The 25,301-nt window shown below is 35.1% G+C and overlaps 3 protein-coding genes across 3 annotated transcripts in view; 1 reads left to right on the forward strand and 2 right to left on the reverse strand.

Annotated features, from left to right (window-relative positions):
- LOC104902112 (transportin-1) overlaps nucleotides 1-5,788 on the reverse strand; it is a 31,867-nt gene extending 26,079 nt beyond the window's left edge. The window contains exons 1-5 of the mRNA XM_010689793.4: nucleotides 5,335-5,788; nucleotides 3,611-3,898; nucleotides 1,028-1,117; nucleotides 821-898; nucleotides 663-743 (exon numbers count right to left, since the gene is read on the reverse strand). Of these exons, the coding sequence (XP_010688095.1) occupies nucleotides 663-743; nucleotides 821-898; nucleotides 1,028-1,117; nucleotides 3,611-3,898; nucleotides 5,335-5,523 (726 nt within the window). The 5' untranslated portion in view covers nucleotides 5,524-5,788. The remainder of the gene's footprint in view (nucleotides 1-662; nucleotides 744-820; nucleotides 899-1,027; nucleotides 1,118-3,610; nucleotides 3,899-5,334) is intronic.
- Nucleotides 5,789-7,576: 1,788 nt separating this feature from the next.
- On the reverse strand, nucleotides 7,577-13,223 carry LOC104902113 (26S proteasome regulatory subunit 8 homolog A). The gene is made up of 9 exons (XM_010689794.3): nucleotides 12,929-13,223; nucleotides 10,982-11,079; nucleotides 10,186-10,410; nucleotides 10,010-10,072; nucleotides 9,730-9,893; nucleotides 9,199-9,355; nucleotides 8,985-9,083; nucleotides 8,491-8,601; nucleotides 7,577-7,944 (listed from the first exon to the last, which is right to left on the reverse strand). Exons 1-9 carry the CDS (start codon nucleotides 13,083-13,085, stop codon nucleotides 7,804-7,806), a joined length of 1,215 nt encoding a protein of 404 aa, XP_010688096.2. The 5' UTR covers nucleotides 13,086-13,223; the 3' UTR covers nucleotides 7,577-7,803.
- A 3,711-nt stretch (nucleotides 13,224-16,934) lies between these two features.
- Nucleotides 16,935-23,643, forward strand: LOC104902114 (uncharacterized). The gene is made up of 7 exons (XM_010689795.4): nucleotides 16,935-17,846; nucleotides 18,383-18,518; nucleotides 20,416-20,497; nucleotides 20,922-21,097; nucleotides 22,053-22,190; nucleotides 22,270-22,409; nucleotides 23,149-23,643. The coding sequence occupies exons 1-7, from the start codon at nucleotides 17,729-17,731 to the stop codon at nucleotides 23,415-23,417; spliced, it is 1,059 nt and encodes a 352-aa protein (XP_010688097.1). The 5' UTR covers nucleotides 16,935-17,728; the 3' UTR covers nucleotides 23,418-23,643.
- Nucleotides 23,644-25,301: the final 1,658 nt, after the last annotated feature.

Below are 25,301 nucleotides of genomic sequence, written 5' to 3' on the forward strand. Positions count from 1 at the left end.
TAAATTAAACTTTCGATACAAAAGTAGAACCACCAAGCAATAAATACAACATCAGTAGCCAAAATAAAAGATACTAACATACAGTGGTGCCAAAGCTCTTCCTAATAGGATGGGGATGACTAGTTGACCCAAGATTTCATCTCAAGTGATCATCTAGATAGATCCTCAGCTACCCTTCTAATCTAGATACACTAGCCCTATAAACACGCAAATGCATGCGAAAGCAAATACAAAGCTCAATTGCGTAATAATATTATGTACGAAAAATTGTTCATACAGTTCATGGTAATTTTGAATTTATTAGTTTTAAAAAGAACAAAAAGGAGAAGTTGTTATTATATTTTTGTTGAGTTGAGGTATAATGGTAAAAGAGGGTGGACACCAAGTCCTCCCCCCTTCAATACATAATAGAGATAACATAGAATGACAGAAACAATAAGGAAACACTTCTCTAGAAAGCAAGGATTTAAAATAAAAGATAACAGTCTTCAACAACCATCAAACTGCTCATATAAACCAACATTTACCAATTACATAATCTGGCCGGCGACTATTTTAGAATTTACCAGTCAACTTATGCAGGAAAAAAAATTGCGATACAGATAAACCATGTGCAAGGAGACTATTTCATGATAACTAAAAAGTTTTAAAAAACAACTTACCAGTTTCCGCACCTCTGGAGCAGGATCATTAGCAAGCAGAAACAGACCATGGAGGTATTTGTCCATTGACATATATAGATACTGAAACCAAAATCACATACATGAAGCCTACATACAAAATAAATTAGTCTACGATGTTAAATTTTCTGGACTCTTACAGAAGGCATTAACATAATGTATTGATTGACTGAATTCAATGCAAGCTTCCTCAGCGTGGCCTGTGTTGATTGAAACAACTGCACCGCAGAAGCAGACAAAGGATATAACATAAGAGAAGCAATTAGACATTTCAACAATCCCAATATTTACAAAGATTCTAGCATGAAGAAGTAATGGACAAGGCAACAAAGCAACAAAACAAGTACCTCAAATAATTTTGGAAGAAAAATGTTGATTGGGCGTTCAGTCATTCCTGGAACATCTGAATCAAGCACTTGAGGTACATCTTCACAAATCTGTCAATGATGCCATCTTAAGTTTAACTTGGAAAGAATTTAGTAATGTGATATTTACTTGCAAGGATTGCAGCAAGTATAATATCATATTGAAGTATTTGTCAATTTTGACTTGCAACCAGTGGTGGATCTAGAAATTATATACAACGGGGTCACTTATCATAAGTACCCGAAATAGTAATGTTAATGTAGAACGTGGTCCTTTTTTTAGTGTTGAGTGGGGTCCCTTTTAGGCTTTTACTACTAATTAACAATTTTATCTACTTTTATACAATAAAAATTAGGTTTTTTCTTATATTATTTTCCCCAAAGTGGGGTCAAGTGACCCCACTTCCATGTACATGCATCCGCCACTGCTTGCAACAAGACAGCTAATTGAGTTTTGACAATTACATCGAATTGCAATGATGATTTTTACCTTAAAAATTATGTTTTGGGAGCCCATTGGCCATAATGTGCAATAACAGGTCACTATATAAGACACAGCCATAAAAGTTAAATTTTAGGCATAAAGAAACACCCCCAAAGTGCTAAAAATCTCCCGATCAAATTCAAGTGAAAGAGAAACCCGCAAAAGATTGATGTAGATAATCCATCAAAGTTTAACTTTATAGCTCCTTGTCATCCACTGCCATTTGATCACATTGCAATTAATGTAGGGTCTATGTTAACGCACAATGCGCGTAGAAAGTTGCTTGTAACTAGTGTTGCATCAACAGTTGTCATCATCATAAGAAATGCAAATTAGCCTTATAGGTTATACCTCAGGTAGAGAGGCCTGAGCATGTATAATCAGCTTATGGGGCAATAGATACTCTATAAATGAAATGCTATTGTATTGATAGGTAGAACATTTTCAAATACAATGCCGATGGTGCACAATGAATCAAGAGACCATGTAAATTATAGCCCGTCACATAACCTCAAGTTTGAAAATCCATAATATAGGAGTCATCAATCACCATATAATTGAATGGCAGTATTAAGTTCCATGTCCGACACTATCTGGATTTCCTACTCGGAAGTAACAACTAACAAAAGCAGAATAGCATAAAAAGTGGAGAAAGACTGTGATGTAGCCTTCATGACAAACCAATTCCATATACAACAAATGTATAAGATATACCTGCTTTAACTTGCCAATCTGATGACAATATGCTACCATGTCAGGCAAAGAGGCATGAAGAAGATTTAATTATGATGATAAAATATTATGGCTATAATGAGAAGCATATTTCACCAAGCAAGCGGCTAGGGTGATTTAGAAGTTTGTAAACGGAGGAATGAGGTTATATTTTCTCATTTGCTACAAGATGACAACCTAATAATAAAACCTGCTGAACTTCATATATTCAAGCATGTTCTCACTTATTGTAGATTTTTTATTGGTTTAAGGGATGAGGATCATAAGATCAATATTTTCCTACACAATTTAGCAGCACTAAAATTTGATCAAGAGCCTATTGGAGAGTTTGCTGCATTTTTGGGCGTCAAAATCCAGCATGGCTACTCATTCATTTGAGGTTGTCACGAGGAGCTAACTTGTATTCAAAGTCACTTAGAGAGCTAATGATTGAAAGTGTTTCAAAGAGATTGGATAAGTGGAAGAGACTCTAGAAATCCTGTAAAGGTACGATAACTTTGATACAATCTTGCCCAATGTTACCTGGTACATAACTGGATTCAAATGGATACGTTATGGAGCTCTAGTTGCATAAAAGGGTACGATAGGTTATTTATATTATAAAAAAGAAAAAACTCAATGAGATACTATAAATAAATTAAACTCTTTTTGTTATTATATTAATTCAAATTAGAAACAAAAATAAATAAATAAACTAAGTTGTAAGCACACAGAGGTCAATGAAGTGTATGGCTTGAAGAAGACCCTGTGGCCCCTGAATCTCGACCCATAAAACACTAAAGTAAAATTCGCATTTCTACTCATTCTTTATAGAAGTCAGGGATCTGAAAACAAAATCTCCTCCCAGCGACTCTCCCCCTTTCTCTATAATACACACAAAGAATGATGACAAAAAGCTGAAGCCAATGAGAATTGACACTCCCTCCGTTCTGACAGCGAAGCCCCTCAGTTTTTTGTGCTTCATAGTTCATATTTCTCAATAGTCAATGCTTCAATTTCTAATCTGAGATTACATCGGTATTGGATTTTGGGACAGAAAAGACAATATGTAGGTGTCCAGGAGTGATGACACAGGCGCACTAATCAAACGAGCGAGTCACGTTCCACCCCCATTTTAGGAACCGAGATCAAGTTTGCAAAATCCAGCCCATGATCACTAGTCTTGCATACCTAGTACTCTGTTCTACTATGTCAGCAGCAAATACAGAGAGTATTGAACATTCAAAGACTATGAATAAGCATTAAAACAGCTCCAAACAAAGGAAATGACAGCAGATACATTAAGGGTGCTGTTACTTGTCATAAGAATTTAAAGTTACATTTGAATATCAACCAATGATAAGCCATACCTTTGATAAAGCATCCATTGCTCCTTCAACTTGATGAAGATCGGTACTCCCTAGACAAGTTAAGAGAGCCTGCAACAGCTCAGGCCAACCGATAACTCCCACTAGCTGCACAATGACACTAATAATGGTCCCAGCAGTCGTACGAATGTGCCTATCAGGTGATCCTAGACAAGGCAACAGCTCTGATTTTATATATTGCTGATTAGCTGGGGCCATAGTTTTGAAAGAGGTCCTAAGATTATTCTTCAGAAGTAATCCAGCAGCTTGCCGAACTTCAACTGGTTTCACCTGTTAGGAGAACGCAAGCAACTTTATGGGGGGGTATTCACCACTCCTTCAGAGCACAAGAAAGCTTAAAAGGCAAACAATGTTAAAGTGATAATTTTCAGTCAGCCCTAAATGTGCAAGATATAGGAGTAATTGAATATTGTTTGCCATTAAAAGACTTGTTAGGCTTATTACACAAAGATTCAATTAAAAGAACGGCCAAAAGAGATACCAAGAGAAAAGTACACAACAGTGGCAATACCCCGTAACAGACGTTGATACATCAGGAAACTAGTCTTAAATATCTATATACATAATACAAGAGTGAAAAGCACCTTGTTTCTGAATTATAGAGAGGCCGAAGGAATACCCTTGCTTAGTTGTATGCCTTTTTTTTAAGATTTCTCAATAATTTTGTAACAAAGAGAAATAAAACAGCTAATTTATCTTTTTACTATTCAAGTAACAAAAGAAGAGAATGGCAGGTTCCACGATTTCGGTTAATTTTCATCAAAACCAATAAAATCCAATGTCCGACCAAACTGAGAGCTAAGTTTGAGATGCACCTCATACACTTAATAAGAAACAAAACTGAGAGCTTCTATGAATATGTCTAAAACTCTCATTTCTAGGCTTCAAGCCTTCAACTTGACTTGCTTACTGTATAAACACACATCTGCTCACCACACGTCTCATCACTTTTCCTCTAAAACACAAGTCAAATAATGGCTCTATTTAGAGAAAACAAAATTTAACGTACATTGTAGGCAAAACCTACCCCTCATCCATTAAGAAAGTGTTGGTTAAATAAAGAACCTTTTTTCCCGGAAAAGTGTTTTTTCCTATTTTCCTTTGTTTGGTTTATGAAAGTTGGAGAACATGTTCTTTCTCAATGTAAGGAATGCCACATTTTCCACTCTATTCTTCATCTTCCTCCCAATCTCCCATCAATCCATTCCTAACTCTTGCATTCCGTTCTTCCTTTTAAATAAGTAATCTACTATTATGTCTTCCTTGGAAAATGTTTTTTCACAAAAAATAATCTTCCATTGACAATACTTTCCGTCCAACCAGACAAAGCCCAAAAGAGACCAACTACAATGAAACCTCTAACCTAGCATCTTCAATCAATTACAAGGAGCTCCAAAAAATATTTACACTAGCCGACACCAATCACAACTCCTCCAAACCTATCTCCTAAATAAGTTAAGTTAGTTAACCTAATAAGTCAAAGACATGTTGCATAAAAAAAAATAGCAAATCAAAATTCAATCACAAAAATTGCTGGAAACAAACTACTATGTATTAAATTCAAACTACTTACACTAACTTTTACAACATTAAAAGCATCTTATTCATTAACAGCAAAACAATCAATCAAATTAAAGCTCATAAACCATAAAAATCCAATCAAAATATCCAAAAATCAAAACTAAATAAAGAGATTAGAGAGATACTTCAGCATGAGACAAGATGAAGGCAAGATAATTATTGAAATCAGGAAACTGAGAATAGTGTTGTAATTGCTGCCAAATCTGCGATTTATCAGAAACAGGTGAAATTTGCTGCTCTAACAATCCACAAATCTCCTTAATCCCTTGTTCTTGAGGTTGCCATGAAGAATTGTTTGCTGTCAATGGCGTCATCTCTTCTTCAATAGATTTTTCGACGGTAAATTGAAGAAATTTTCTAGGTCAAAATCTCGATAAATTTTTGAGAGTGTAAATTTTTCAATGAATATGAAATTAGAGTTTGAACATTTGCTGGAGAAAAAAAGAAAGAGAGTTGAAGACAAGTGAAAAGAAGGGGGCGTGTAATTAGAGTGAATTCGATATATCAAGGGCGGCACACATGACACAGCACTAGCAGTGCACAATAATTGGGAACCAAGATGAGAGAGACCCAACCCAAAGTTATAGAATTTTGAAGCACGTTGAGTTTTTTGGTAAAATTGCCAAAATGTTTCAAATATTTTAAAAAAAAAAATTAAAAAATTTAAAAATAAAAAATAAAAAATTTTAAAAAAATCTTAATCATATAAGTATTTGATTAAAGTGTTGGCAAAGTTTGAATTTTTTTTATGAAAGGTTCAATGAAAAGCGGGAAAATACTCAAATAGGTACATTTATTATTAGTGACAATGACATGTTTGAGTAAAAGAGAATTTATCTTTTATACTATATAGTTATACACTTCCTGGATATGCGTAAAGAAAATAAAAAAGTTTATATTTATGTGATAGTTTGAAGTCCAATTTTTTATTTTCTACTACTAACTGGTTTGATACATAATCGATTTATTGATTGCGATCAATGTGCTATGGAGCATGTGTCTGCTTTTCATCCATAAACCAATTGAGTCATATCAAAATCAATTTCAAAACTATACTAGATCAACGAAGCCCCTAGTGGGAGAGTATGAAAATAGGAAGAACTTGGACACTGCTAAACCCCTAAATCAATTGAATCGTCCTTCAATTATCTTTTGCTTTTTGTGGCTTTGATTGAACAAGCTAGAAGCATCTTTATTATTATTTTTTTCAGGTTTCCCCCTCTCTCTTTTTCTCTCTAAACCCTAGTCTCCTTTACCCTTTCTTCATTAGTTAGGGAGCTGCCATGGATGTTTTCATCCATGGTAAGCCCCTCTCCCTCTTTTATTTTCAGTTTTTATTTTTGTTGAATAAATTAGTATTTCTTTATGAGATTTTTTAGTACTCTCTGCTGTGGAGATCTCCTTTTCCCCTATGGGAGTTGTGAGTATGGTTTTTTAGTTTTTAGGTATGAGAAATTGTTCTCATTGGTTGAAGTTTGAGACTCAACATGAAGGTATTGGAATCTCGGATGCGGTAAACATGGCTCGATCAAAATTGTTCTTCCCAAACTATGTCAGAATGATAGACTTCCTCATCAATAGTTGTTTGATTCAGCAAATACAAGGGGTTGCGCTGTATTGCTCAATTTGGTTCATTGTAGTTTTTTCGAAAACGAATTTGATTTAACCTTGTTTGAATGTATCTTGTTTTTCTTTAATATCTATTGTAGATGCCGTTTGACCTTCAATTAATGAAATTTCTCCTTCAAAAAAAAAATTATTTTTTTCAGGTAAGATGAAGATCTCTTCCAAGTGGGAAAGGGAGAATTCGAGATTCCTTGCAGAGGAGTTACAAAAATAAAAGAAAACCTCCAACCAACTAGGCCAACCCTTATTCTTTGAAATCATCTTTAACAAAACTAGCAACCAATCAAAGAAGACACAAGTAATTTTTCTCGTAAAAATTTAAGTAAAACATCCACACCAAAAGAGAGAGGTTCTTCTTTTGTACATGATGAGAATGCAGAGAATCTAATCCCTATAAATATAATAGAGGTGGAATAACCTTACAATCAATCCATCACTAACCCAACCTTGATCCTCACTTGAATGATAAATGGATAAAACACAATAAAGCGACATATGTTTTCGTACATTTCAGCAGTCGTGTGTATTTAACGGTGCAGTGGTGCATCAAAATCTCCAAATGCAAAAAGAGTATGAGCCTCGAGTTTGGCATTACAACATAACACAAGACTTTCTTTCTGTTTAGATAGTTAAAAGGACACTGCAGTCGTGTATACACAGTCCAGCCCTGAAAAGAAATGAGAATACATCGCTGAAATGTACTGGAAAAGAGAGAATAAATGCTAAACACTGCAAACCAGATACACGCGATGGTAATTTCCGATCTTTACCATTTCTCTTCCTTATTAACACATGCCAAACAAGCAAATATCCATTACCAAAATCCATACTCATAACTCATCCACCCACATTTCCATTTCCATTCCCTTATTTTAAACCCATTACTATATTACAGATGCGTGTGACATTCTACATTGGATGGGAATGAGATATGTGACTACACACAAATTACAAGGAGATTTCTGGTTCTACTTCCACAGTTTGCGCAGAGACATGTTTTTGTCTGTATCCTTCTTCATAACCTTAGCCACTGCCATCTCAAAGTCTTCCTGTGTTACATGAATTCTTCTCTCCCGCAGAGCGAACATGCCAGCTTCCGTACAAACCGCCTGTAATTGTAAGCAAAGCAACATAGTTACAGCTTACAAGTCTCTAGAAGATCATCAGAGTCCCACTTACATAGCCACAACGGAAGCTTCGGAAAAAGAAGAAAAGCGATAACTGAAGCTCCAGATTTGAACATTCGAGCAGAACTAGTGCATCTCCGAGATGAACTTCTTTTAAAATTTTTGCAGCACAACAAGGATGACAAAGGGAGAGATATAACATATAAATGATGCTTTTGGGAGTTTGGGGAAAAAATCCGCTAGCCTCCAGGGTGAACTTTTTTTTTTTGACATCGAGGAAGATAAAATTACCATCCCCTTGAAATTGGAACTAAAGTGGAACTATTGGGCCAAGCAAGACTTCAAGAACTCAAAGAAATAGAGGAGAAAGGATGCAAAGGAAATTATAGCACATATTGCTCTTCCTTGCAAACAAACAAGAGCTTCATGAAAATTCATTTGTTAAAGCAATTGCCAAAAGACACTAAAGAGAAGCAAATTGCCAAGACTCATAATAATGATAGCTTGCTAAAGGGAAGTGAAACAAACCTTAAGCTCTGCACCAGATGCACCATTCATCTTCTCTCCAATCTTCTTAAGATCAATTCCCCGCATCAAATTCATTCTTCTTGAATGGATTTTCAAAATGTCAAAACGTGACTGCAAGTGTACACAAAAGCAACAAGAATTAAACACATATTAGAGTTGTGAAAATTAACATCAAGTAAATATAACTGCAATGGAGCCATAATCCTGATATCCGGACAAGGTTACAAGTGAGACAACATAAATACTGACCCAAGAAGTTGTAAATTGCGACGGAAAGATATTTAAAATTGTAGTGTAAAGAACAACCCACAATGAAGAATAGTTTTGTACTTTTGTAATACTTCTGTTTCTCACAATCCCCTCCCTCCCTACCCCTCCCCCCTCCAATCAATCAATAAATAAATAAAAAGATTCATTTTGAGTGGTAGAGAAGCGCCCTTGTAGGAATTTATGTTAGAGCATGCAAACATGTATATTAAAAGCATTAAGCATACCTCTTCATTGGGATTTGGGAACTCAATCTTCCTATCAATTCTTCCTGGCCTGAGAAGAGCTGGATCTAAGATATCAATGCGATTTGTGGCCATCAGCACCTGCAAATTGCAAAATGTTGATAAGCACCAATCAACAGCATTTTGACTATACCAATTCAGGAATCCCTAACGTGTCAAATCTAATCTGAGCGTAAAATCGCACAAACAAGCATACCTTGATCTTGTTTGATGCTTCAAAGCCGTCAAGTTGGTTGAGAAGCTCTAACATTGTTCTCTGAACTTCACTATCACCATTTCCAGAACCAGACTCCATTCTAGTAGACCCTATACTGTCAATCTCATCCATAAAGATAATTGACGGAGCATGCTCTCTGAAAGCAAAGAATACAGACATTTTCTAGCATTAGAGGAAATCACTAATTCAGCGGATGCACTTTTTTGGTGTAGAAAGAGCCACAAAGGCAAACTATGCAACGGGATTTGATCCCGGGTCTTCGTACCACCTCCCAAGACTTTAACCGACTAAACTAGTTGACATACACAATTCGCCAGATGCAATTCAATCAATCGATAATATTTTTGACATAATGTCTGCATTATCCCAATTATTGTTTCTTTGTTATCTGATCTTGTGGCAATGAGTTGAAAGAAATGAGACCAAAAGCATATCCAGAGGAACCATGCTCAGCAACAACCTTAGTACGACATGAAATAACTTTATCAATGTTTCACAACAAGTACAAACCTGGCCATAACAAAAAGTTCTCTAACCATCCGAGATCCTTCACCAATGTACTTCTGAACTAACTCAGAACCTGATACCCTGATGAAAGTACAATCTGTATGATGAGCAACAGCTCTTGCCAATAGGGTTTTACCAGTTCCAGGAGGACCATAAAGGAGAACACCCTGATAAGAAAACAATTTTACTGAGATTAGGCTAATTTGAAGCATAAACCCTCATTAATGCACTCCAACGGGAATGCAACTTCCACACAAACCACAACAATAACAATTTCAAATACCTTCGGTTGAGCAATTCCCAGACTCTCAAATAGTTCTGGATGCTTTATTGGTAGCTCAATCACCTGACCAAATGACGAACAAAAAGATGTGTGAACAATCAAGAAATCAGCAATAGCAAATCTGCCCTTGATCAATAGGAGTATCCAATTATACTGAAAACGGAAAGAAACAAAACCTCCTTAATTTCTTTAATTTGTTGGTCAAGACCACCAATCATGTCATACGTAGAATCAGGAACTTTCTCAACTTTCATCAGATTGACCAGAGGGTCCACTTTACTTGGCAATACCAAATGCAAGACATAGCTGTCATTACGCAATGCAACTCTCGTAGAAGGTGTGAGCTTAGTGATGTCAATACTTTTATCAATATCAACAACATATTTGCCTTCGGGATGCACCTGAACAGCATGAGGATAAATAAGGCAGAAAGATACAAGTTCGACAACAAAAATGGAAGAACAATTTTACCAACAAATGTTTAAAATTCGGAAGAAGATGCAAACAAAGTTTGTAATACATTTTAATATCCAAAAGACGATAATTATCATGGTAAGCCAGCAAGGGATAATGCTTCAACATATTCTGAATGTCCATAACACAAAAATTTGTCAACGAATGCCACTCCTATTCACAATTGTGTTCTGAAACCATACTGAGAAAGTCGGTGCTTGCGATTCTTATGATAAAATGGTGTGAAATGGGATTCTACTGCAATCTCAAAGAGTAAGCACAAAACTCTACACAATATTAGTAAAAGCACTGTTGTAGCTACAATGCTACAGCAAGTTTATTTAAAAATAACATATTATCAAGGACTTCCAAACTAGAGATAATTATATGCTGCAAGGCCCAGTCAAATTAGGTTATGACCAATACATATTCATCCGAACAAGGTAGCAAAGACTTAAATATCAATATATTCAGTTTCATGTGAGGGACAAGCAGCAAAAGCAATCAAACACCACTTACTTTGACAAGAACCTTGGATTTTCCCATCACTTTAACGACTTCACCAACATATGAGCCTGGTTCTTGAAGCAATTGTAACTCCTCTTTCAGTGCTCTAACTGTCAATTGTACAAGATTCCATGTATTAGAAACTAACTGTAACAGATTGCATGTTGAGGACAAAAACTTCAAGGAAGATAAAGATTTAGATGGATAATCTGGAATAGATGTAACTGTAAGAAGATTAAAATTAAGTAGAGGATCTTTTTTTTTTTGGGTTAATGTAAGATGAATATCCCTTGGGAGTTGGGGATTCCATTTTGTAAGGGGAAAGAATCGAACCCTCGTCAAAGGGGGAATTGACCTTTATAGCAATTCTCATACTCTTTCTCCTTCCTCTCCTCCGTGCTCCAACTAAATTCTTTTTTCCTCAAGCTACTTTTAACCAACTAATTATGCAATACCAATAACAACTCACCACTTAGGCCAATTCAAAACAAATACATACTAAAGTATATTAATCAATCCTACAAAATGGTAGACCTGTTCTGGCCAATTAACAATAACAAAAGATTTACCCACCCCAAATTGATAAGTGAAGTAGCACTTGATATCATCCTATGTGCACCTAACTTGTGGAAACAGAATAGCAGAATAGCAGAAAGCTGTAAGCTTTCCTCACTCACTCATTCCTCCTATGTCTAATCTTACAAGCTTTCTCCCTTTCTTCATCTTTCCCTGTTTTTCTTGTTTTTATCTTCCTTTTTTGTGGAGAGGAGGGCGGGGATGGGATAGCTACTAGGTAGAGGCACCCAGCAATTCAAGGATACCTTTATGTCAGAATATCTACTTTCTTTAGTACAGTTAAAACATTTTTTAAAGATATAATTGTAGTTTTTTTTTTAAAAGAATATAATTGTAGTTGCTACTTGAGAAAATAAGTGGACCTTAGCTAGCTTTATGATAGAAAGGAAATACATTACCAGAAAAAAGAACTCTTCAACTGAAATAACTCCAAAAAAAATTAAAAAATTGTCTACGAAAAGTATACATCATCCAATTTTGTTCTGTGTGTTTTAAGAACATAGCCTTTTCAAGGCAATAGGTTCACCAATCATGTAACTAGTGCTGAATTTGGGATGAGCCGATGAGATACACAATACACCTGTGACCCTCACATAATATGCATATTGTTTTCCCCTGAACAAGTAAAACCCCTATCAATATGTAATACTAAAACAGCAACATTTGGTGGGATTCTACATCCATCCAATGAAATAAAGCCAGGTCTTCAACCCATAATCAATCGTCATAATGTCCAGAGAACCTTAAATGAACCAATGTCAAGTGACGAATCGACCTGCTTGTTTGCTTTCATTTACATAATACATTCAACCTAGCAAAGCATCCTCCTAAAGCGGGGAGAGGTCAGCAGTTCTACATATTTCTCTCGATTAAGCAAGGGTTTTTGTGTTGTGCAAAAAATTCGTACTTCTCGACTTTCTGCAATCTATTCTCTTTGATTTCTAATACCACAAACTACTAGATGGTTCACCTCAAAGTATTTTTCCTACTTTATAACAAATTTGTTCCAGGGAATAATAGAAACATAGCAACAAAAGACGCAATCTTCAATCCAAACCAATACTAGTATATAACATAACAACCTATCCCCAAAATAAATAGCAAAAAAGAGCATACTATATTCATAAAAACATGCATATAGCCAAAAGAGCAGAAAAAACTAGTAAAATCTCTTCTCCAACAAAATCAACAACAATATACAGTTGGAAGTTACTCAATTCAACTTAAACAGTTCGTATAAATCGAATTAAAAAACAAAAAAAAAAAGTAGAAAATCACCAACAAACTCAACAAATTACAAAGCATGAAGTAAAATTAAGCAGAAAAAACAGCAAGAATAGACAAAAAATAGGGTTTATAATTAGAAGAAAAGAAAAAGGAGACCTCGAGAATTGAGCTCGTTGCGCTGAGCTTCAAGACGTTGAAGATTGTGAGATTTGTCACGGATACGAAGCTGAAGTTCATGGATATGCTGAAGGTAGTACTGTCGCAGTCCTTCTCCTTGTTTTACCGTCTTCTTTTCTACTTCTGCTGTCGCCATTTCTCTCTTTCTCTCTCCTCTTTTGTGTGTGGTGTGTTTGGAGTGTTTTTCCGATGGTGAGTTTCAGTGTTTCAGCCGGTGAAATGGGTCGGTGACCATAATACTAGTAGCCTATGATCCGTAGGTGATGGTTTATATTCTAGATAACGTTACACGGATCATGTAGGTAGGGCGGTTTATGAACCAAGCTTGCTTGTTGGAGACGGTGGGGAACTCGCCTCATGATTTGAAGGTCATAAGTTCGAACTTCGTTACTTACTTGTGCTTGGGAGTATGAATTCATTTATATGTCTTACTCTCAAGCGTTGACTTGTGTAGTGAGGATGACGGACCTAAGCGAGGTGCTGGTCTAGTAGGGTTTTTCTTCTTACCAAGGGGTAGCTAGTAGAGGCTCGAAAAAAAGTTGAATGGTTTATGAATGGGTTGAGTTACTAGACTCTGTTTATTTGACTTATTAGTTTGAATAGTAGTTCACAAATCATGATACTAAAATGGGATCAAGCTTCACTAGTTACCATCCATTGATATTAATAGGTGGATATGGATAACATAAAAAAAATCGACTTGACTCGGTCGTTTATATTTTTTAAGTTTTTAATTTTCAAAGATATTTAAATATTCAAAAATCATATCTATGATAAACTCATAGTGCTTATATTCATTCAAATGGTGATTATTTTAGAAGTGGACATGGCCAACTTTATGTGGTTTCATATTCCTACATTTTAGTTTTTTTATCAAAAAGAAACTGAAAGATTATAATTAAAAAAATTGATATATGTTTATTTATATATGTTGCAAAATAAAGAGAGAAAGGTTGCTTGGTTACCATTATGGATGAGTAGGGTTGACAATGGGTCGACCTGATTGAGATACTCAACCCAACACAGCCTGTTTAGCTTAAAGGGTCGGGATTCTCAACCTAACCCAGTCTGATGATATATAGGTCAACCTACAAGCGACCCACTAGCCCATATAATAGCATATTCCAATTTCAATTAATAGCGACTCGATTAGTAATTAGTTAATTAAGTACTCCCTCTGTATTTTTTATCTTTCTCACTTGAAATCTTACATTATTTACAATTATAGAGAATCTTCTAAATTATTCTCAATATATAAGACAATGTATAGTCATGTGATGTATTGTTTGATTAGTCTCACTGAGTACTTTATTAATATTCAACTGTTATAATTTCTACTAATATGTAGTGAAATATATACAAGGTTGGAGAAGTGTATTGGCAAACGTGCACAATTAAAGTAGGAAAGATAAAAAAAATAGACAGGGAGTACCTCACAAGTCACATCTTAAGAACTTTCAAGGAACACACATCCAAATACTTGTACAACCCATTCCATTGTTCATTCAACTTGAAAATTTGTTTTTTTTTAATGGAAAAATAAATGGGTTAGTGGGTGAACCTAGCCCGAAACTGACTCAAGTAAGTGAACGAGTTAGACCGGTTGAATTCATGTTGAAATTTCCACCTTGACCTGACCCATTTAACTAAACAAGTTGGGTTGGGTTGGGTCGACCCATTTAATTAAATATGTTGAAAATTTTGGACCCAACTCGTTATTATTGGGTTCGATTCGGGTTGGGTTGGTGGGTAAGACCGATTTTTGCCAGCTCTAATTGTGAGATTAACAATACTCTTCAGTTTTGTAACTAAGCTTTGTTCTTTTAGAATGAACTGCATTGAACTTGTCTGAACTGAATTGAAATGAATGAAAAGTGTGAGAGGAAACTAATTAAAATTAATTGAACTGGATTTTTTATTAATTTATTCCAAAAGAATATAACCTAAAATTCACAAACTCTTGTTTTCTCAATTACCGTAAATGACATGTCATTTCACATCCCTTGTGGTTTATATATTGTTGTTGAGTGTCGATTTGTGAAATGCGAGTAAACCTTTTGTTTATTAAACAAAAAAATATTGATTATGAGTACTCTAAATTCTCTAAGAGGACCTTTTTATGCTGTGGTAGCTTATATGGAAATCCCTCGCTTCTAATAGGGAGGAGTGTGGACAAGGTTGTCAAGTTCGTAATTAAAATGCATAGTTTTAACAAATCAATTTGCATTGACACAAAGGAAGATAAAAAAAGAGTTTGTCCTGAATCTAAATGATCACCTCAAATGTCAAGCTTATCGCAAATCATTAAAAAAGAATTCGTAAACAAGTGTCATGTGTTGAAAACATTTAAAGAACATGGTTTTTTTTGGGTACCTTATAAGTTCAACTTCGTAATTATATTACACGCATCAAAATTCAAACATAAACAACATATTTTCGTATTTTTAATCTAAACTAGTTATTGAGACTAGATGATGACTCAAGTTATTTTTGTGTGTTGCATCTAAGTATATGAAACTTCTAATGTCTTTTGATTCCATTAGGCAATGTTACTAACAAACTAACATGCCTTTTATATTATTGTTTGTCCAAAGTGGATATAATATGAACTCTTACTTAAATTTCATGGTTCTAATATTCATTATACGTAGGGATGGCAATGGGTCTTGGACCCGACCCAGACCTGTTAGGACCCGACCCATTTATAAGGGTCTGGGTCCAGCAATTTTAGACCCAATGGGTCTGGGTCGGGTCTGGGTCCCGAAAAGCATGGCCCGGGTCCACGTGTGCTAGACCCAAATTCTCCCCACAGACCCATTTACATATTAGAATTTTTTTTTTTTACTAAACTCTAAAATTTTATGAGTTGTGATTTTGTGAACTCTTTAGTGTTGTAACTCCACTAAGACATGTAACTTTATAAGTTGTAACATTTTAATATTTTATGAGTTAATTATTAAAATTTTATTTAGAGAATGCTTTAACCATGGATACAAGAACCTAAGGGCGAAATTTTTTAATTACATATATTCAAAAATGCGATGAAAACTTAAAACTAAGAAAGACCCATTTAGGACCCAGTAAGGATCCATGGACCCGCTAGACCCAGCGGATCTGGGCCTGGGTCTGAAAAATCTAGACCCAACGGATCTGGAGCGGGTCTGGGTCTATGAAAAATAAACGGGCCTGGTTCTGGGTCCAGGTGGACCCGCCCCATTGCCATCCCTAATTATATGATAGTATTGCTTTAGATTTTGTTATTATAAATCATCAATGTTTGCTTTGTGTACAATGTAGTTGATAACAATCGAGTTGGTTACCATACTTATATTATACTGAGATTGAATCAAATGAGTAGCTTTCTTCGTCGCTAAACATTTGATAACTGAAAACATCAATTTTTGCATCACCAATCATACAAAGCACCAATCAAAGATCCTCAATTTCATTTACATCATTATGACAACTATTAAATTTGATCAACTTAACATTGAATTCAAATTCAATTTCTCATTGCTTCAAAGAAACTAACCAACCGGACAACCGACAAACTTTATAGTGATTTCAAGATAGTCATCCGACAACGATTTTACCGGCTTTTCCATATAATAATGCATTTCAACTCGTCAATCATAAACCGATCCATTATCTTAAGCAAAAAAACCTAAAACTGATATCCTTAGAGCCTGTTCTTCCCAACTTATTTTCAGTTCAATTCAATTTAGTTAAATACAATTGAGTTCAATTCAGCTACGAACAATACTTTTACTCTCACATATCACTATTCAATTCAATTCAGTTAAGTTCAATTTAGTTCAACTCAATTGTTTTATGCCGAAGTGATCATACCCTTACTCTATTAAAAAAAAACACCCAACTTGACTTATTTTTCAATATCCAACAAAGAATACTTCAACATAAACTCAACATGATTACATGACCTCTCCATCAAATTAAACAAATAATGAAACAACATAACCATTAACCAATATCCTTGACCTACACATGAAGAGTTGAGTGGTCAGCCATCTTCCCTTACCTCCAAAGTTCAAACGAAACCCAAATTTACTGATCTAAGTGGGCCGAATTCTTAATGGTGCTCCATCAATCTTCACACTTTCATCTGGTACGACAACGTACATACAATCAACACTAATCCACAACAACAACAACACAAGTAAGAAACTTTAACTTTACCAAAAACACCCTTTGAAACTTACTGATCCTATAAAATGGAGATGAATTTCTATACCCAGTTTTTTTCTTTGCGCCTAGCCCTTGGGATTTGAAGAGAGAAAAAAAAGTTGGTAATTTTGTTAGTACCCAGATTGTTCTGTAAAACGTTTGATCTTTCAATTCTCTCTCCTAAGAAAAATATTGAAATTTTTTCATAGGGTTAGGAGGGTGAGGAATTTCTGAAGTTTTTAGTTTCTGGAAAACCCACAAAAAAAATTTACCCAGAAAAAAATCATTTGGTTTGATCTTCCCACCCGCGTCCAAATTTTATCCCTTTATTTTTAACAATTTTTGTACAAATATTTTACATACATTTTGCTTAGCCCTTCTTTTGATCTTCATTACAATCCCCAAAAAAATTGTTGTTTTTGTCAGTTGTGTAGATTTCTAGGGTTCTTTAATACTTGATAATACAAATTACTAGTAATTTGGAAAAAAAATTAGAGAGTTTCCTGATATTTCTTTGATTTTCTATTTGGTTTTTTGGTAAAGTTTTGAGTTTTCTATTAGTAAAGATTATATCTTCTTGAGAATTTGTGAGAAATGGAGAAGAAAAAAGTTGCTGTTCCTCTTGTTTGCCATGGACATTCTCGCCCTGTTGTGGATCTATTTTATAGTCCAATTACACCAGATGGGTTCTTTCTCATCAGTGCTAGCAAGGGTATGATTTAATTTATTTTGCCTGTAATTTGATTTTGTTGTTGTAATTTAGTATATGTTAATTTGTCATTGGGAGTAATAATGTGTGAGTTTTATGTTAAGTTTGCTTGATGTTTGATTATCTTAATTTCATAATTACTAAAGTGTATTGGGTTTGAGTAGCTGAATGTGTTTTGTGTATATTTCTGATCATATATTATGCAAGCGTTGACCATTTTATGTATTTGAGGCTCATCCATGTTATTTGTTATGTTATTTGCAATCAATTTAAACTCGTGTAAAGTTGCTGTTATTTAAAAAACTGGATGCATATGGATATGTGTTGTGCTAATATGTTACTATAACTCTACAAGGCTAACAGTATATGATCATTGGAATTTGACATTTTGTTGGACATGGTTAAACTTTTGTGCATATTCCTCATTTAACTTCATTTATATTGTTAGTTGATACTTGATATATGTGATGTACCACACTTCCTATATGGTAATGCTCTCTCCCTTCAAATTGACGTCAGAGCTGTTATTGTTCATGCAGATTCTACTCCCATGCTTAGAAATGGGGAAACTGGAGACTGGATTGGAACTTTTGAGGGTCACAAAGGGGCGGTTTGGAGTTGTTGTTTAGACACTAATGCTCTATATGCAGCAACTGCTTCTGCAGATTTTACAGCGTATGTTACCGGTTTGTTCTTTACATTTTATTCACTGGTGAATTGGTTTAAATGTTTGTTAATTTATGATGAATCACAGTTGAATATCTGCCCCCTGCATAGCTGAACTTTGGTGTTTGATGTTGATTTGTTGAGAATAACATAGTATCCTAATTGATAGAATATTAAATATGATATTATTATGATGATAAAAATTTTGGTACTATGAGATATGATGAAAGTTCATAAGATAGAATTAGGAGATATATATTTTGTATTATACAAGTAGGAGTCTAGTTGTGTACTACATCCGGTTTTTATTAGTTTACCCGTATTTCTTTTTGGGACGTCCCTTATTAGTTTACCATTTCTTTTCTTTCTATTTTTGGAATGTGATCACTAACTTTTCATCACACACACACATTCAACTTTAAAATAAATTGATCTTTTCTCTTTCTTTCTATGTCCACAACATCATTTCTCCTAAAACGCTGTTCAAAAGAAACGGGTAAACTAATAAAGATAGGAGGGAGTATATATTAGTAGTTAGTGTTTAGTAAGGTTTCCTAATATTGTACTATAGTGATTGTTTAGTGAGAAAAGGTGTGACCAATATTGAGATTGGTGGTTGCCACAGAGAAACTTAACATGATTGCTCAGTTGGATAGTGCATTTCACACTCATTTGTTGTGAAGTGCCTTTAATGGTTTTATCCTCTGAGCCTATGTAGGTTTGTTTTACTCCGTGCTTATGTGAGGTTTTGTGTCTTTGTAGAACAAATTATCTACCTTATTGCAGTAATTGATGGTAACATGGTTTCTTAGCATGGTCACCTGGTAGTTCCGTTTTTATGAAATTCTGCTGTTATGGTTACGACCTCTCTTCTTATATATATAACACGTTTTCAGTCAATCAAATATGGTAGAATACAAACCTTTCATTAAACTAGCAACTTGTGACCTCATGTTTTTTTAAATGAGTATATAGCTGCATGTCAGATGCCTAAGTTTTTTTTCCTGTCTGACCCGTTGGGTATTAGTAAGATGATGTATTTCCAGCTTTGATACTTAGACCACTGCAGTGTATGTGGATAATCATAGATAGTATCATTAGATGACCTGTTTTACATCAAGAGGCTAAGTCTACACTACCAAAGCCTCGTAATTGATATGCATCAGAGGCTTCTGTCAAATTGGTTTTCCCTCTTCAAAAGGGCGAAGCAGAGCCTAGAATATACAGATGTCTGTGCGAAGGGGTGAAGAACAAACCCCTTGCATACAGCAGGACTAAGAAAGTACCTCAATATCATGTGTTATAATGTACATACTATTTAACTATGTACTTTATTTAGCTTTGGTCAATTTATTAAACATGTTTTTCATACAACTATTGATGGATTGAGAAGAAGGTAGAAATTTAGTATGAAGGAGACAATGAGAATATTAATTCTAGGAGTAGAATTGGGAATAATCAACGGGCCCAAGGATTTATCAATTCTGAGGGTTGGGTTTGACCCATCATTTGGCAGGATTTACTTGTTTGGTTGATTTTGGGATCCTTTTGCAATACTTCTGTTAATATTTGAGCTGGGTAAAATCTTGCTAGAGGAAAATCGTGATATCCGATCCACTAAGGCCAACATTGTTGAAATTATGTGGTACTTGTGCCATTTGCATCTCTTGTAACCTGAGTTATTAACTGTTTGCACCAAATTTGTATAAGATGAAGTCAGGGCAGTGGCAGGATACACATCTAAGCTATACGAAGGAAAATTAATCATGTGCCCTTGGATGCTTGATGTTCAACGTATAAACAAATTACAAAATTTAAAATTTTTGGAACGACTTTTTTCTTTTCTTATAAGATGCTCTGTTATCATATGCATAGGCATTGACAGTGCTTTGTTTGATTGATGCAGGAAAGTATGGGATGCTATCACGGGCGATGTGAAGCATTCATTTGAGCATAAGCACATTGTTAGGTCATGTGCTTACTCTGAGGTAGATGCCAGAAACATTTTTTTTTTTTTTAACAAGTATATAATTATATCAAGGAAGGCCAGTCATATCAAGCATCTATTAGGCTTCTGAATCCTGATGTTTTATAAACTATTGTTTATGCCTTAGAGTCCTTTCTTGTTGATGATGAGCATTGCCTATCCTGCTGCTCAGTTGTGGTATGATGTTTGATCTATAATTGCATGGGACTTAATCGTTGCATTTATTACCTTCTCTGCTGCTGTTGAGTAATGAGTATATAATCTCTGTTTGTACTGGCTTATATGGATATAAATTTGCTTGGAATGTTTAACTATTGATGTATATCCCTGCATCCCCCCCTCTCAAAATAAAGTTGGGGTGCTCTGTCATGATCTGTTTGGTTAATTAGAAGTTCATGTGATGTGACTGTCAATTCTGGGTACAGGACACACACCTTCTTTTGACTGGTGGGATGGAGAAAGTCCTTCGCATATATGATCTGAATCGTCCAGACGCTCCTCCTCGAGAAGTGGATAAGTCTCCTGGTTCAGTCAGAACTGTTGCCTGGCTTCATAGTGATCAGACTATATTGAGCTCTTGTACTGACATTGGTGGAGTTAGGTATGCTTATTAGGCTCTTCTGTGTTAAATTTGATGCTGTCACATCTGTTGGTCCACTTGTTCACTTGATCGATCTATCTTACTTTCAAGAATACTGCGTTGAAAGATTTTGGTACTTGAATAATCATGATGGGCTCTCTATATGAATGTTTGATAGATTCTCTTAATATTATGTCTGCCCTAGGATGTCACTTCCTTTGCTACAAGGGTGTTAAAGGGACTACAGCCTCACAAGAAGGGTGTTTGACATTTCCTGGTTCTCAGGCTCCCTTGGAGGCTGGAGTTGCGACAAGGGGACAAGGAAGAGATTAAAGGAATCGCCTTACCTTTACCTGAATTCTTTATTTCAAAAATCTTGAGCTACTACTTTTGGATGTATTGTGGTATACCAATATTTAAGTTTTGAGCAGAAATTAGATAGTAAATGCGTTGTATGGCCGAATTTGACCCTTGGACCTATGCCCAGTATCTAGTCCCATGTTGCCACTTGAGTTGGCTGAAATCTGATACTCATGGGTTGTGAGCATGGGACATTCGGGACAAGATTGAGAAAAAAATGGAGTTCCAGCATGATGTTTTATGGTCACTAGCATCCTGTGACCTTGAAGTTAAAACGGTTGCTCAAGGAATCCAAGTTCCAATCAGCTAACCAAGGCTTAACCTGGTTTAAAGGGTAGGCAACATGGATTTCTCATCTAATGACCATTGTCATTGTGGGAACCTCAGTTCTATATAGGTTTACTCTAAGTTGCTAACCGGTAGTTTCCTATTGGATATTTTTCTTAGTAAGATGAGATAATGAGATATAGTGGCTGGTTTAGCATCTGTTTGTCAACAAGATACAGTTGCTCTGGTCGATGATTCTGGTTTTCATTGAACCAGGCTTTTCCTTGGATCTGTCATATTGACTTGGAACAAAAGTCATACGTCGTTCTGATATTCCTCCTGTTTGCAGATTATGGGATGTGAGAAATGGCCAGATCGTTCGAACTCTTGAAACAAAGTCATCTGTTACTAGTGCTGAAGTGAGTCAAGATGGTCGCTATATTACAACCTGTGATGGTACCAGTGTTAAGTTCTGGGATGCCAATTAGTAAGTGCTTTATCAGAATCATTGTATTGCTATCCACCAGTATGTATATGTTGCTAAAAATAGTTTTCTCTCCTTCCAGCTTTGGATTGGTCAAGAGTTATGAGATGCCATGCACCGTCGAATCTGCCTCATTGGAGCCAAAGTATGGAAATAAATTCGTTGCTGGAGGAGAAGATATGTGGGTCCGGATGTTTGATTTTCATACTGGTGAAGAGATAGGTTTGTGCTTTGAGGTCTTGCTTGAAAAGTTTGCTTTTTTTGTTGTTTGCCTATAAATATTTTGGTATCTGACTTACTATTGAGAAGAGGGTATCACGGACTGCACAAAGGTCTTCATGTACCCCCTTTTTTGAGGGAGTAGTTTCGCTCTAGGTGTTTGGAGAGTGCAAGTACTTTGGGATATTGATGCGAAGGGGTGGAATTGTTAGTGGCATGTCCGTGCTTGGAATCGGGTGAATGTGCTAGGTGTAATAGGGAATCAGTTTGTGGCTAAGGGTCCGTTTGTCTTGAAGGAAAATGTTTTCCAGGATAATAGTTTTCCACATTTTCCGTTGTTTGGTTGGACAAGGGATTTAAAAAGGAAAACGAAGGTGGAAAAGAGTTTTTCATTCCTTTGTAACCATTTGCCTCCAAAATTCTAAAGGAACAAACTACTTTTCTCCGGTCTCTCATCTCGAACCTCTCCTTTTTCCCCCTTTTTAGCTTAATAATTTTCCATCAAACCAAACAAAGGAAAACTATTATTCATTTGCAATTTGCAGCAAATTTTTGTTCCATGAAATACCATTTTACATGGAAAATGTTTTCTGTCAAACCAAGCAGATCTTAAGGGAACTGGTTCTTTAGACCTTATGGTGGAACCTAGTACTCCCATTTGAGAATATTACATCCGGTTTAAAGTGATCTTTCATTGATTCTGTCCTTTCCCTTAATTATTGAGACTTGAAATTTGATGCAGCTTGCAACAAGGGTCACCACGGTCCTGTTCATTGCGTGCGATTCTCACCAGGAGGGGAATCATATGCCTCGGGATCTGAAGATGGAACCATTCGGATATGGCAGACAGGTCCTTTGACACCAGAAGAAAACGAGACGGCTAATACAACTGGTGCGTCCACCGGAAAGGTTAAAGCTGCTGCTGGAGCAGAGGAAGTTGTTACTCAGAAGATGGAAGGTTTCCAAATCACTGATGAAGAGAAGGCAAAAGAAGAAGTAACAAATGCTTAATACTTAACAGAGGATAAAGAAAAGAAGAAATAATGCTTTCTTTTTGCCTTTTGTTTTCTCACTCTGGGTTTGTCTGGTTTCATCTACCCAATACGGCATTATTAACAGACACTCGGATGTTTTTGTACAATTTGTTGTCTTCTGGAGTGCTTTTTCATCACTCTGTTGATTACTGAATTAATCCAGTATGGTGCTTGAGTAAAAATAGATGAGTTACTTACAAGTATATACTCAAAGGGTAATTTCTATGGTAAATTACTAATTTTGCTATCCTGATATACTTTGCTCTGTTTTTTTGGACTGAATTAGTCTGAATTGAACTGAAATAAATAAGTCTAAACTGAACTGAAATGTTTGAATCGAGTATTATTAATAATTACGAGTAATATTTTTATCATCATTGATAATGATAATCAATAACAATATTAATGATAATAATAATACTAATACTGTATTAATACTATAATATGCATAATAATATTCTTTTGAAATTGAATAATATTAATAATAACAAGTAAAATAGTAATGATATGAAGTAGTAATATTATTAATAGAATATTTTCCTTCAAGATTGTTATTCGCAAGCCAATAATAATTCCATTGAACGCGCATTTGGTCACTTAAAGAAAAGGTGGGAAGTGTTTCATAATATGCCACAAATGTCAGAAAAATATCAGATGTCTATTTGTAAAAGAAGATGGACACCAAGTCCTCCCCTCTTCCAATATGTATATAATAGAAATGCATGCATATAATCAGGCATAACATTGCTTATAAACTAATGAAACTTAGGGTACTTTGTTGTGATATCTTGTGCGCAAAACATATACAAATTAGATGAGCACATATTGACGACCTCATTGTAAATGATTTGAAAAAGAAAAGCACCACCAATTCTTTAAAGGAAGACTCATAAAATTTAATTAGATTTTGGGAAATCATAGAGATAACTAAGAGACTTATCCAATGACTTCACGATTGGTCAATGAACCAAAGCTTGAGTTCGGGGGTGAGGGTACGAGTATGATCAAGAACCAATTTCGCCCATTGTTGGCTTCTACTTAATGCGATTCATGTCTAGATTTATGTGATAAACAACCATGCAATATGTTACTGCAATATAAAAATTAATCTATGTTAGTTCGTTAAATATAAAAGATTAATTTTCTGTGATATGTTATTTATACTATCAAATTATAGGAAACCTAATTCTATTGTCAAAATTATCTGAATTTAGCATTAGGACATTTATTTAGGTATTGTAATTAGCGATAATAAGCATATGCAATAAACATATAAGCATGCAATATGCATATGAATATAATAATGAAAAATATACAGAAATATGAAAAAGATATAGAGTAAGTTAGAATATACAAGAAAGTACGATCTATTTGAGGATCAACATCATGACAATAGGTTGTCAGTAAAATAAGGAATTAATTGAAATTGACCCTCAAGAATTATACCTTTGTTGTCTGGGTCTTGAATGACAATCCATATGATGAGCAATCTTGAAGGTTGAAATATGAAATTAATTTAGATTCCAATATGTATGAAATATGTGTTTGTTGAGAGAGTTTAGATGTGAAATATTTGGAGAATATGAGTGATAATGTGAGTGGAAGTCCATAGGAAAGTGTATTGTAGAGTCATAGTTAAAGCGTAAAACGTTCGTCGTAAAGCAGATCTACTTATAGGAAAACAAGTTCGAGAATCTCGCGAAGAAGATAGTGCGCATGCACATATTATTACGTGTTTCTTTGTTTCACGAATTGTCTTGAGATTGCGTGCATGCATCCTGATCCGCTTGACGAATCTGGTTGCGCGTCATGCAACCACAAATCTAACCATATTTTGTTTGCTAAAAGATTCCTTCTTATT

Source organism: Beta vulgaris, chromosome 8 (assembly GCF_026745355.1).
Source record: "Beta vulgaris subsp. vulgaris cultivar EL10 chromosome 8, EL10.2, whole genome shotgun sequence".
NCBI lineage: Eukaryota > Viridiplantae > Streptophyta > Magnoliopsida > Caryophyllales > Amaranthaceae > Beta > Beta vulgaris.

What these genes read in the sequence shown, in the direction of transcription:
- LOC104902113 (XM_010689794.3), bottom strand. Translation starts at nt 13,085, where the DNA reads ATGGCGACAGCAGAAGTAGAAAAGAAGACGGTAAAACAAGGAGAAGGA. An exon ending in AAATTAAAGAAATTAAGGAG is followed by an intron (nt 10,073 to 10,185) that starts GTTTTGTTTCTT and finishes TCATTTGGTCAG; the next exon opens with GTGATTGAGCTACCAATAAA. An exon ending in CATCTGGTGCAGAGCTTAAG is followed by an intron (nt 7,945 to 8,490) that starts GTTTGTTTCACT and finishes TTACAATTACAG; the next exon opens with GCGGTTTGTACGGAAGCTGG.
- LOC104902114 (XM_010689795.4), top strand. Translation starts at nt 17,729, where the DNA reads ATGGAGAAGAAAAAAGTTGCTGTTCCTCTTGTTTGCCATGGACATTCT. An exon ending in GCTTCTGCAGATTTTACAGC is followed by an intron (nt 18,519 to 20,415) that starts GTATGTTACCGG and finishes TGATTGATGCAG; the next exon opens with GAAAGTATGGGATGCTATCA. An exon ending in AAGTTCTGGGATGCCAATTA is followed by an intron (nt 22,191 to 22,269) that starts GTAAGTGCTTTA and finishes CTCTCCTTCCAG; the next exon opens with CTTTGGATTGGTCAAGAGTT.